This window comes from Microcaecilia unicolor, chromosome 10 (assembly GCF_901765095.1).
Source record: "Microcaecilia unicolor chromosome 10, aMicUni1.1, whole genome shotgun sequence".
Lineage (NCBI taxonomy): Eukaryota > Metazoa > Chordata > Amphibia > Gymnophiona > Siphonopidae > Microcaecilia > Microcaecilia unicolor.
The window spans coordinates 171,404,384-171,417,588 of NC_044040.1; the positions used below are offsets into that span (position 1 = coordinate 171,404,384).

A 13,205-nucleotide genomic window follows, 5' to 3' on the forward strand; every position below is an offset into this window, starting at 1 on the left:
AAGCAACTATGCTATTTCTCTCAACAAGTAGGATGTAAACAGGCATCCAAATGGGAGACTCACAGGCTCATGACCACCCAACTTTATCAGGAACTTCTCCGTTACTGAGAAGCAGCTCAATCAGATGATGAAGCAAGAGTTGCATACATCACAAAGTATTAAAGATTGTTTAGCACTACACAAGAAATGTGAAGCTTTGGAAAATTCTTACAAGTCAAGGAATCTGCATATACTAAATTTTCCTTATATACATTTGCTTATACCAGAGACTTTGATAAGCAATTATTAAGAAGTATTATCATTACCTGAGGCAGATATCTATTTCAAATTTGTATTATTTACCATTTAGGAATATTAATGAAAATGAAGATGGTGTAGTCTTTGATGTTTTGAAGACAAAATAATTTAATTTGACAGTTTTTCGAATCCTCACAGGATTTTATAATACTTTCCGCAGCATACCACAGGGGATGCACAAAACAGCATGCCTCTGCTAACAGCTACGATTTACAAAGCACTGATTACCACTAATTACCGTACCACCACAAAGGATAGCACAGCAAACAGCAAAGAGGCTGTTATAATAAAATATTGGGCTCTTAAAGCACACTTACAACACTTTACAACACGAGTGCTTTACAGCGTTTTTCCATTGGACGTATATGACGCATGCCTATGAGGCGGTTGTAGCTTTTTTCTTGGGCATGTGCATAGCATCAACACTTAATGAGTGACTGTTCCACGCATGTGCTACGCACTCTCCCTACCAAGCAAATTGCACGTAACTCATTTGCATGCAATTTCCTTTCAGCATCGCTCACCATTTCTAAATCGGTAACTTCTACCAGGGATCTAAACGCACAGCTAAGGGCAGCGGCCCTGAGTCCTTCAAAGACAGGCAATATATACAAGCACATGCCTGTCTCCAGCGCCACTGTGACAGTGATACAACACTAAATGTTAAAGTGCCAGTGTCTGTGTGAAATACCTAGGCAAAACTCCAGCTACTTAAAACAGCAGGCTTTGAAGGAGGGACAAGAGGAGTGGCAACAGTTCCTGCCTAGCCTTCACATGTGTCTATCTGTACATGCCATAGTTACCTCCTAGAGCTTTGCTAAGCAACCCAGTTTAAAGCAGTAAGAACAGTATGTGTACAAGGAATTCTAGCCTAGAAGACATTGAGGGGCATTTTAGAAAGAAACATCCAAGTTGCAATTTGGACGTCCTTGCAAAACGGCGAAATCCAGGGGCAGGGAAACCCGTATTTTTGAAAAAAGATGGCCGTCCATCTTTCGTTTCAAAAATACTGTCAGAAACGTCCAAATCCTTAAATTTGGATGTCCCTAGATTTGGACGTTCCTAGACATGGACGTTTCTGACTTTCGGCAGTTTTCGAAACCAAAGACATTCATGTCAAAAACGTCCAAATGTAAGCCATTTGGGCATGGAAGGAGCCAGCATTTGTAATGTACTGGTCCCCCTGACATGCCAGTACACCAACTGGGCACCCTAAGGGGCACTGCAGTGGACTTCATAAAATGCTCCCAGGAACATAGCTCCCTTACCGTGTGTGCTGAGCCCCCCAAAACCCACTACCCACAACTGAAGGGGGCACCTATATATGGGTACAGTGGGTTTGTGATGGATTTTGGAGAGATCGCTGTTTCCTCCACAAATGTAACAGGTAGAGAGGGGGTATGGGCCTGGGTCCGCCTGTCTGAAGTGCACTGCAGTACCCACTAAAACTGCTCCAGGGACCTGCTTGCGCTGTCATGGACCTGAGTCTGACATCTGAGGCTGGCACGACATATTTTTAAAGATGTTTTTTGAGGGTGGGAGGGGGTTAGTGACCACTGGGGGAGTAACAGGAGGTCATCCCTGATTCTCTCTGGTGGTCATCTGGTCATTTTGGGCACCTTTTTGTGCCTTATTCGTAATAAAACACGTCCGGGTGAAAACATCCAAGTGTTCGTCAGGGACGTCCTTGTTTTTTTCGATTATGGGTCAAAGACGTCCAAGTGTTAGGCACGCCCAAGTCCCACCTTTACTATGCCTCCAACACACCCCCTTGAACTTTGGACGTCCATGCGACGGACTGCAGTTGGAGATGTCCAAAATCGAGTTTCGATTTATGTCGAAAGATGGATGTCCTTCTCTTTCGAAAATGAGCCTGATTGTGTGATTAAACATGTATTATAAATGTGTTGTTGAAGACTGCAGGGTGCTTGCAGGAATGAGGTGTATAAGGTAGAACTCCTTCTATTATGGCTCAAATACTTGGGATACAGTGTGATAGAACCCTTATATTCATAGGTGACTGAGATCATGACACCATTGCATAAAGACCCATATAAGGTATATGTAAAAGAGAGATGTCTGGCTAGTGTCCTATGAATACTGTGCCATAGAGACAGCTGTGAGTGAAAGATGCAGAAGAAAGATTTTGTAGAATGAAAACTTCTCATGCTGTGAAGCTTATTAAATGATCAATGAGAGTTTTTTTTTTACTTACATACATGTAAGCATTTTTCCCCATGACTTTGAATTCTGTAATTTCCCCCCCTGATTCCTATTGAGGATTGAAAAACACATTTTTTTCAGTATGCAAAAGAAGCAGTGTGAGCACTGAAGTATGGGCAGGCACTTTTTTGGAGGGGTGGGCATTCTGGTCCTTGAGGGATACCAGGCATCAAGGTTTTCTGGATATACATGAACATACATGAAATGAATGTGCATACATTTGAGGCTCATGCATAGACAATGAGGAAATAAATGCATTCCAAATCTCGGAGAAGGGCATGTCCACTCATTACTCCTATTTTTATTCTCTTTGACCTCCTCTGCAGCCTCTGCTCCAGCTCTTAAAAGTAGTTATTTTTATTGTCATCTTGTTCAAACAGCTATTCACCTCAGCCTCCTTGCTGGAGTCTAGTTAGTAGATGAATCAATCAAAGACTGAATAAAGTTTAAAATTAGTAAATATGGGTCAGTATTTAAAGTCTGCAGTCAGCGTTTGTTTAAAACACTGGCTGCAGCATTTAAATAGTTCACATACATTCAGCACCAACCATTGCCACTATAAAGATAGCAACAATATTCATCTGCTTTCGAGCATAAATGAACAGTTCAGGTTAGGACAGCAGTATCCATCAGGGGCGTATCTGCGTGGGGCCACGGGGGCCTAGGCCCCCGTAGATTTGGCCCTGGACCCCCCTGCCGATGACCCTCTCCACCCCCCTCCCGCCTCCAACCCGCTGTCGCCTACCTTTGCTGGTGGGGGACACCAACCCCCGCCAGCCGAGGTCCTTCCATTGCAAAGGTGGCGGGGGACCTCAACCCCCACCTGCCGAGGTCCTTCCATTGCAAAGCTGGCGGGGGACCCCAACCCCCGCCAGCCAAGGTCCTGTCTTCCGTTACAGCAAAGCCTCCTATTCTGAGTCTGACGTCCTGCACGTACAACGTGCAGGACGTCAGACTCAGAATTTGAAACTGAAAGAAGCTTTGCTGCAGCGGAAGAGAGGACCTCGGTTGGCAGGGGGTGGGGTCCCCCGCCAGCGTTGCAACGGAAGGACCTCGGCAGGTGGGGGTTGGGGTCCCCCGCCAGCAAAGGTAGGCGACGGCGGCGGGGGAGGGTTGGCGGTGGGAGGGGGTGGAGAGGGTCGTAGGCAGGGCGGGGGTCAAAGTTGGCGGTGGGGGGGTCCGGCAATGGCAGGGGGGGGGGGTCGGCAGTGCCGGGGGGGCTAAAATGTACTCCCTCACTCTGGCTCTGCCACCCCCCACCCGCCGAAGTCCAGATATGCCTCTGGTATCCATCTAGCACTGCTGAAAAACCAAAGGGAGTGAGGCACCCCAAAAGGAAGATTCCAAGGAAGGGTGTAAAACCTTTGATCCAGTCAACAATTTCCAATCACCTAGTGTATATCAGACTCCGTCTTTGTTTTTTGGAAAATTCTCAGTACAACATATATGTTTAGTGACTGCCACTAAGGGCTGGATTCAGTAAACAACGCTCAAAATTCAGTGCTGGAAAAAAATCAGTGTTGGACGGTATTCTATAATGGATGTTCCAGGATCACCGCCTTTTATAGAATAGCATGTAGCACCAGGATCTGTGCTCAACTTTGGGTGCGAGGAGTTACACCAACTGAAACCAGGCGTAAATCCTGACACACACAAATTGGGTGTGCATCTGCACTATTCTATTAGCACTGAAAGCATTTTAAGGGAATGTCCCTGATCTTCTCATGCCCCTTCCATGGCCACGCCCCTTTGCAGATTCACACGGAAACACTATAAATGGGCACATGTGTGTTTTTGAGCAGAACTGCCATTTTTGCCCCATTTCGCCACCTTGCATCCATTAGAATGCTTTTCCACCCTGAAAAATTCAGCACAATATATAAAATTCCTTTGTAACTATATAAACCCCTTTGAATATTAGCTGATATGGGTAGTGATGCCAGTGATCTTTAGAGCTAAATATACATTCTGAATAGAAATTAAGATGTACATAAACATCTGTTTCAATTGTCTAACAAAATTCTGCTCTTACTTTATTGATGTGTTTTGTGGAACTTCAAAAGATGTGAGCCTCCCCCCAGCAGAGCTGTTAGAACTTGCATTTCCACAGGCAACATCTGGGATGATCTGGAAATGATAAATACTGCTTTGATATTTATTTTATCAAAACATGTAACATTTAAATAGATAACAGCAGAAGCATTCATCACAAGTCTTCATTTCTAATATAAAATAGTCTAAATGGCTGTAACAAGAGGGGAAGTTGCCTAGGGATCAAAGCTTCTAAGAAATACAAAATGGCAAAAGGAGATGGAAAAAAACTCTTGTCATCCTGAGTGACAGGGTTGAAGAGAGTGTAGGGATTACAGTTCAGAGGTGGAGGGATAAAGAAGCTGGTGTCACCATAAGGGTATAAGGACACAAATCTAATTGGCTGCTTGGATACTAAAATGCCTAGTTATGGCTTTGCTTTTTGAATATTGACCTATCTCCTTTGCCTTCATCCCAATGAGGTTACCTCAGAAGTAAGGCCCTAGTTTATTATCCTTTGTTGATTGGTGTACATATGTTAAAGAATAGAGATTACACACATCCTCAGCATAAAAACTCTTCAGCCAAAAAAAAAAATTCTTCACCTTCCCAATTTACATACTTTTTGCATGCTGTGTTCAAGTGCCCCTCCTCCTCTTGTTTGTTGATGTAAAATATCAGCACCTGGTTATCAAATACAGTTTGATGTTGGAAGCTTTGAGAGAATGCAAAATTGTTCATAGTTCTAGAAGGCTGATATAGAAAGATTAATAACCTTGAATAGACTGGCCTTGGTTCTGTGTTTTGGAACCCTGGAGTGATGCATCCATAAGAATAACTTAATATAAGGATGGACGAAAAGGTAAAACAGTCATCAGAGTGCCTTATAGTAGCCATTAGGTCAAAGAGGGGGCCTTTTACTAAGCATAGGCGCCTACATGCACCCATCACATGTCAATTTTGAATTACCGCCCGGCTACCTTATGGCCCTTGCGGCAATTTCATTTTTGACGTGCGTCCACTCGGTGCACCAGAAAGTATTTTTATTTTCTAGTGCTTGGGTGGTAATCTGGCGGTAATCATCATTCTACGCACGTAGACTATTACCACCCAGTTACCACGTGAGACCTTACCTCAAGGTCAACGGTTGACAGTAAGATCTCAGACCCAAAAATGCATCTAACACTGTTACAAGGATATAAATGCTGTGATCACTTTGGTGACACATATACCTGTATATGCAAAACAATGTGCGATGATTACAAGAAATGGGGATCTGTAGTTTAGACCAGTTGGGTCCGTGAATGTCCCTTGAAAAATATGAGCACATAAAAATGTATTCAAATGTATTAATACATAAGAACATAAGAGTAGCCATACTGGGTCAGACCAATGGTCCATCTAGCCCAGTATCCTGTTTTCCAAGCAGTGGCCAAGCCAGGTCACAAGCATCAAGACGTGTAATATTTTATGAGGTATTTGTGACCTGGCTTGGCCACTACTGGAAACTAGATATTGAACTTGATGGACCTTTGGTCTGATCCAGTATAACACATCTTATGTTATCTTTTTGACCACATATACAACAATATTTACATTATAATCAACGTTTGTAAGATGTTGCAGTTCAATGGATTTTTGTTGATTTCCTAATTAATTCAGTACTGAATATAAAACATTACTGTATGGGGAGAAGGTATGTTGGAGATGGGAATTCCAGTTCTTCCACAGCACAATTTTTAATTCAACATAGAACTTATGATTTATCATATATCTTAATTGTAACAGATTTCCTTTTATTTCATGCATATGAAAATAATTCTTAGCAGCTAAATGGTTTTTATGGATTCGGTAATGTCCTATTGTGGATTAAAACCTGGTTAAAGGACAGAAAACAGAGAGTAAGCTTAAATGGTCAGTATTCTCAATTGAGAAGGGTAGAAAGTGGGGTTCCCCAGGGGTCTGTGCTGGGACCACTGCTTTTAACATATTTATAAATGACCTAGAGATGGGAGTAACTAGTGAGGTAATTAAATTTTCTGATGACACAAAGTTATTCAAAGTTGTTAAATCGCAAGAGGATTGTGAAAAATTACAAGAGGACCTTACAAGACTGGGAGACTGGGCGTCTAAATGGCAGATGGCGTTTAATGTGAGCAAGTGCAAAATGATGCATGTGGGAAAGAGGAACCCAAACTATAGCTACGTAATGCAAGGTTCCACATTAGGAGTCACCGACCAAGAAAGGGATCTCAGCGGCAGCGTTGATGATACGTTGAAACCCTCTGCTCAGTGTGCTGCGGCGGCTAAGAAAGCAAATATAATGTTAGATGTTATTAGGAAAGGAATGGAACAAAAGTGGGGACATTATAATGTCTTTGTATCAGTCCATGGTGCGACTGCACCTCGAATATTGTGTTCAATTCTGGTCACCGCATCTCAAAAAAGATGTGGAGGGGCATAATCGAACGGGGATGACCATCTCTAAGGGCGTCCATCTCTAAGGATGTTCCGGCGAAGGGGCAGGGAAACCCGTATTATCGAAACAAGATGGACGTCCATCTTTCATTTTGATAATACTTTCGGGGATGCCCAAATCTCAACATTCAGGTTGACCTTAGAGATGGTTGTCCTTAGAGATGGTCGTCCCCGGTTTTTGGCGATAATGGAAACCGAGGATGACCATCTCAGAAACGACCAAATCCAAGCCATTTGGTCATGGGAGGAGCCAGCATTCATAGTGCACTGGTCCCCATGACATGCCAGGACACCAACCGGGCACCCTAGGGGGTACCGCAGTGGATTTCACAAATTGCTCCCAGGTGCATAGCTCCCTTACCTTGGGTGCTGAGCTCCCCCAAAACCCACTCCCCACAACTGTACACCACTACCATAGCCCTTAGGGACGAAGGGGGCACCTACATGTGGGTACAGTGGGTTTCTGGTGGGTTTTGGAAGGCTCACACTTACCACCACAAGTGTAACGGGGAGGGATGGGCCTGGGTCCGCCTGCCTGAAGTGCACTGCAGAACCCACTAAAAACTGCTCCAGGGACCTGCATACTGCCGTGATGGAGCTAGGTATGACATTTGAGGCTGGCATAGAGGCTGAAAAAAAATGTTTTTTTACATTTTTTTAGGGTGGGGTGGGAGGGGGTTCGTGACCCTGGGGGAGTAAGGGGAGGTCATCCAGTGGTCATCTGGTCAGTTCGGGCACCTTTTTGAGGATTGGTTGTGAAAAAAAATGGACCAAGTAAAGTCGACCAAATGCTCATGAGGGATGCCCTTCTTTTTTCCATTATCGGCCGAGGACGCCCATCTCTTAACAACGCCCCCATCCCGCCTTCGATACACTGCTGACACGCCCCCGTGAACTTTGGTCGTCCCCGCGACAGAAAGCAGTTGAGGACGCCCATCTCCTGATTTGTGTCGGAAGATGGGCGTTCTTCCCTTTCGAAAATAAGGTAGATAGTAGAATTAGAAAAGGTACAAAGAAGGGCGACAAAAATGATAAAGGGGATGGGACGACTTTCCTATGAGGAAAGGCTGAAGCGTCTAGGGCTCTTCATCTTGGAAAAAAGACGGCTGAGGGGAGATAGAGGTGTATAAAATAATGAGTGGAGTGGAATGGGTAGACATGAATCATTTGTTTACTCTTTCCAAAAATACTAGGACTTGGGGGCATGCGATGAAGCTACAAAGTAGTAAATTTAAAACGAATCGGAGAAAATGTTTCTTCACTCAACGTGTAATTAAACTCTGGAATTTGTTGCCAGAGAATGTGGTAAAGGCGGTTAGCTTAGTGGGGTTTAAAAAAGGTCTGGACGGCTTTCTAAAGGAAAAGTCCATAGACCATTATTAAATTGACTTGGGGAAAATCCACTACTTATTTCTGGGATAATCAGCATAAAATATATTGAACATTTTTGGGATCTTGCCAGGTATTTGTGACCTGGATTGGCCACTGTTGGAAACAGGTGACCTGGATTGACCACTGTTGGAAACAGGGTGCTGGGCTTGATGGACCACTGGTCTGTCCCAGTGTGGCAATACTTACGTACTTGTAGTGCCTATAATTATGAGGCCCTACCAAACCTAACATATTTCATATCATATCTTTGGTTAATTTGAAGTAGAGAATGTCTGTTCAGTTCTCATCTGTATAAAATGTAGAATAGGATCAATTCCAAGACATGTAATTCAAAAATAGAACTCTACAATGTAATTTTAGCATTGATTGCCAACATTTTGGCAAAATGAAACATAGAAACATGATGGCAGATAAAGGTCATATGACCCATCCAGTCTGCCCATCCTCTGTAACCCCTAATTCTTCCTGCTCCTAAGCAATCCCACATGTTTATCCCATGCCTTTTAAAATTCTGGAACAGTCCTCGATTCCACAACCTCCACCTGAAGGCCATGCCACGCCTCCACCACCCTTTCTGTGAAATAGTACTTCCTTAGATTACTTCTAAGCCTATTCCCTCTTAACTTCGTCATATGCCCCCTCATTCCAGAGCATTCCTTCATTTGAAAAAGGCTCTCTTCCTGTACATAAATGCCCTTGAGATATGTAAACGTCTCTATCATGTCTCCTCTCTCCCTCCTCTCTTCCAGCGTATACATGTTGAGGTTCATAAGCCTGTCCCTATAATTTTTGCGTTCAAGACTGCTTACTAATTTCGTAGCCACCCTCTGGACCGACTCCATCCTGTTTATATCTTTCCTTAGGTGCGGTCTCCAGAACTGCACGCAGTACTCCAAATGAGGCCTCACTAGAGACTTATACAACGGCACTATCACCTCCTTTTTCCTGCTGGTCATGCCTCTCTTTATGCACCCAAGCATCCTTCTGGCTTTGACCGTCGCTTTTTCTACCTGTTTGGAAGCTTTAAGGTCATCAGACACAATCACCCCCAAGTCCCGCTCTTCCTTCGCACACTGAAGCACTTCACCCCCTATACTGTACCGTTCCCTCGGATTCTTGCAACCCAAGTGTCCTTCCTCATGTCATTCACACCCTCCAGGGTGTCCATCCTGTTGCAGAGTTTAGTATCATCCACAAAAGAGACAAACATTACCAGACAGCCCTTCCGCAATATCGCTCACAAAGATGTTAAAAAGAGCCGGCCCTAGGACCGATCCCTGCAGTACTCCACTGATGACATCCTTTTCTTCAGAGCAAGCTCTATTTACCACTACCATTCAACCAATTTTTAACCCAATCCGTTACTCTAGGTCCCATACCGAGGGTACTTAATTTATTTATCAGTCGCCTGTGCGGAACCGTGTCAATGTCTTTGCTGAAATCCAAGTATACCACATCACGTGCCCCTCCCACATCCCACTGACCAATTTCCGCAAACTATTAAAAACCTATCTCTTCGAAAAGATATATCACAAAGATCAACATGTGTAACTGTATAATCTTTGAACTTCTAGAACTGTCTTATAATGTCTTTTGCTTTAACACCATCATGTAATTCACCACCATGTAACACAAACCCTCTGTAAACCTAATGTATATTCACTTCTATTTCCAGTACCCATGATGTATTGTAAGCCACATTGAGCCTGCAAAGAGGTGGGATAATGTGGGATTCAAATGCAATAAATAAATAAATTGTTTGGTCACCCAGTCGAAGAAGACAGTCAGATTCATCTGACACGACCTGCCACTAGTGAAGCCATGCTGCCTCGAGTCCCACATTCCATTTAGTTCAAGAAATCTCACAATCCTCCTCTTTAGAAGCGGTCCCATTAGCTTATTCACCACAGAGGTCAGACTAACAGGTCTGTAATTCCCAACTCGGAGATATTTGAATCAGTGGCGTAGCTAGGTGGGGTGCCAGGGGAGCGGCTGCTCCCCCAAACGGAGTTCTGCCGGTGCCTATTTTTTCTCGTGTCGCATTCAAAATGTGCGCTAAATCTGCTCTTGTGCCGCTTTCGCTCCCCCCCCGCGCCGTCAACCTGGCTCCGCTTCTGATTTGAATAGCTTGAATTCCTGCAAGTAAACTGTTGGCTGTGCACTTGCTTTGCAAGAAACATCAACTAAGGTTTTACACTGGAATGATGTGTTTGGATTCTGTCTTCATTCTCAATGGCCTTTACTATTCTACCTGCTTGCAAATGAAAGAGAAAAATGCAATATAGGATGACACAGACCCTGGTACACTTAGAGGCATATTGTCAAAGAACTTAGACTCACAAAGTTACATGATAACCAGAGTAACCATAGAACTTCTTTGAAATCGGTATCGTGAACCAGGTCACTAAAATGTCCTAATGATGTTAATGTATGCTCTTCAAGTTATTAACCCAGGAGTAGATATTCAGCTGGTGGAGGTCAGCATTTTGCTGACTGCCACCGGCTTTATTTCCAGATATTCAATGCTAGGCCATGTCAGGGCACTAGCATTGAATATCCAGGCATATACAGCTGGATAAAACATAGCTGGTTAAGTGCAATATTCAGCACTTTGACTAAGATGTAGCAAAAAGTGGCCTTAGTGTGCCCTTATGTGTTTTTTTTTCCTGTGTGCTAAGGTCATTTTTACTGCAGCCATTAATGGCTGATTTTCTATTTTTTTTTTTTTGTATTAATGGCCATGCAGTAATGTTGCCGTTAATGTACGGCAATTAAAAAACAATATCGCGTGAGCACTTACCACCACCCATTTTGTAGGGGATAAGGGCTCACGTGGTATACCTGCTCTAACCAGTTAGCATGTGCTAATATGGATGTGCTAACTGATTGGAGCAAAACACCTTCTCCCTGCCCCCTTAGCACACACTAATTTGGCAGTTACCTCAGGACACATGAGTATATTCCATGGTATGCCATTTTAAGCTGCATCAAAAGTTAACTCAACCATTTCCGCGCCATGGGAGACTCATTGTGAAGTACCCCAGGGATCACCTCTGTCTCCAAACCTATTCAATCTAATGTTGACCCCTCTGGCGAAAGCGCTTGCAAAACAGGATCTCAACCCATTTATTTACGCAGATGACGTAACCATTTACATCCCTTTCAAATCTACGCTGACAGAGATCTATGAGAAGATTGAGGCTAGCTTTTCCATCCTTACCTCATGGGCAAAAGTATTTCACTTTAAGATAAACAAAGACAAAACACATTGTCTTATGCTTTCATCTCAGCACAATAAAGTCATTCCAACTTCACTTGATGTCAATGACTTTAAGCTACCAATCTTAAATAGCCTGAAAATCCTTGGGGTCGAGCTAGACAACCACCTGCTAATGTACAATCAAGTGAAGGTTGTGGTGAAGGGAATGTTTTTTGCAATGTGGCAGCTGAAGCGTATCAGAAATTGCCTACCTAGAGGTCTATTCCGCACTCTTGTTCACTGGCTGGTCCTTTCACACCTGGACTACTGTAGTGGGATATATGCTGGTTGTCATGACTATTTACTAAGAAAACTCCAGACAGCCCAGAACATGGCTGCTAGATTAATACTAGGCAAATCGCGCTTTGCCCATGCACAACCATTGCATTTTGACCTGCACTGGCTCCCAGTCAAAGATCGCATCATCTTCAAAGTCTGCTCTTTAGCGCACAAGATCATATTGTGAGAGGCCCCTGAATATATACTCGACCTAATTGATCTGCCCCCAAGGAATGCTTCGTCGTCATCGCACAACTTTCTCTGTCTACACTATCCCAGCAGTAGGAAAGTCAGATACAAGCATATGTTTGCTTCGCCTTTCCCATATACCAATGCTAAGTCTTGGAATGACCTGCCGAAGCAATTAACAGGGATATCAGACCATCAATTATTTAAGAAGTTCTTAAAGACATTCCTATTTACGAAAGCCTATTCCATACCGAATCCCACTATTTGACTCTCCTGTTGTAGTTTGAAATGGGACTCTAACCCAATTGCTCTTGTTGGACAGTTTCTCCTTTCCATGTCTTTTCTGTGAATTCATTCCAGCTCTGTCATCCTATGTTTATACCTTTCTTTTATTGTAAGCCACATTGTGCCTGCGCTTGTCGGATAATGTGGGATAGAAATGCACTAAAATAAATAAATAAATAGTAAAAGGGCCCCTTATCTGGCTACAATGAACTGCATAAACATAGGACTGTATTTTATGCAGTCCTACTTATGCAGTTAATCTAGCCAGTTAAGTGCTGTATATCAAATAAAAAAGGACACAGTGGAGTGATCAGTGATGACATGGCAACCACCAATCATGTATGTACAGCAATCCTACCACTCAACACAGGCCATGTTTCAGCTATGTGGCCTGCATCAGGAGTCTAAAACAAATATAAATTATATAACGCATATGAATTTAGAGAAATGTAAACATAGAAGCTCATAAGTAATATACAAATACATCACATTGATGAATGTAATGATAAATGTAAATGAAAAAGTAATAAGAACATGTATAATGTTGAATAAAGTCATCCACCCAAAAATAATAATAAAACTCATCAATGCTGAGAATTGTGGAGGTTAGTACTTCCTTGCCTTGTTGTGCGACCTTAAGTACTGAATATCGACATTAACTGGCTAAGTGCTGACTCTGCCCTCAAAATGCCCACAATGTAGCTGGTTTCAGCTTGGGCACTAACTGGACATTTTTAACAGCATTATCCATTTAAGTACCGCTGAATATGCC

At 43.2% G+C, this 13,205-nt stretch overlaps 1 protein-coding gene across 1 annotated transcript in view; it reads right to left on the reverse strand.

The window, feature by feature from the left end:
* Window positions 1-13,205, reverse strand: part of DNER (delta/notch like EGF repeat containing) — a 347,962-nt gene that overhangs the window by 176,903 nt on the left and 157,854 nt on the right. Inside the window, exon 3 of the mRNA XM_030216224.1 lies at window positions 4,553-4,647. Within this exon, the coding sequence (XP_030072084.1) occupies window positions 4,553-4,647 (95 nt within the window). The remainder of the gene's footprint in view (window positions 1-4,552; window positions 4,648-13,205) is intronic.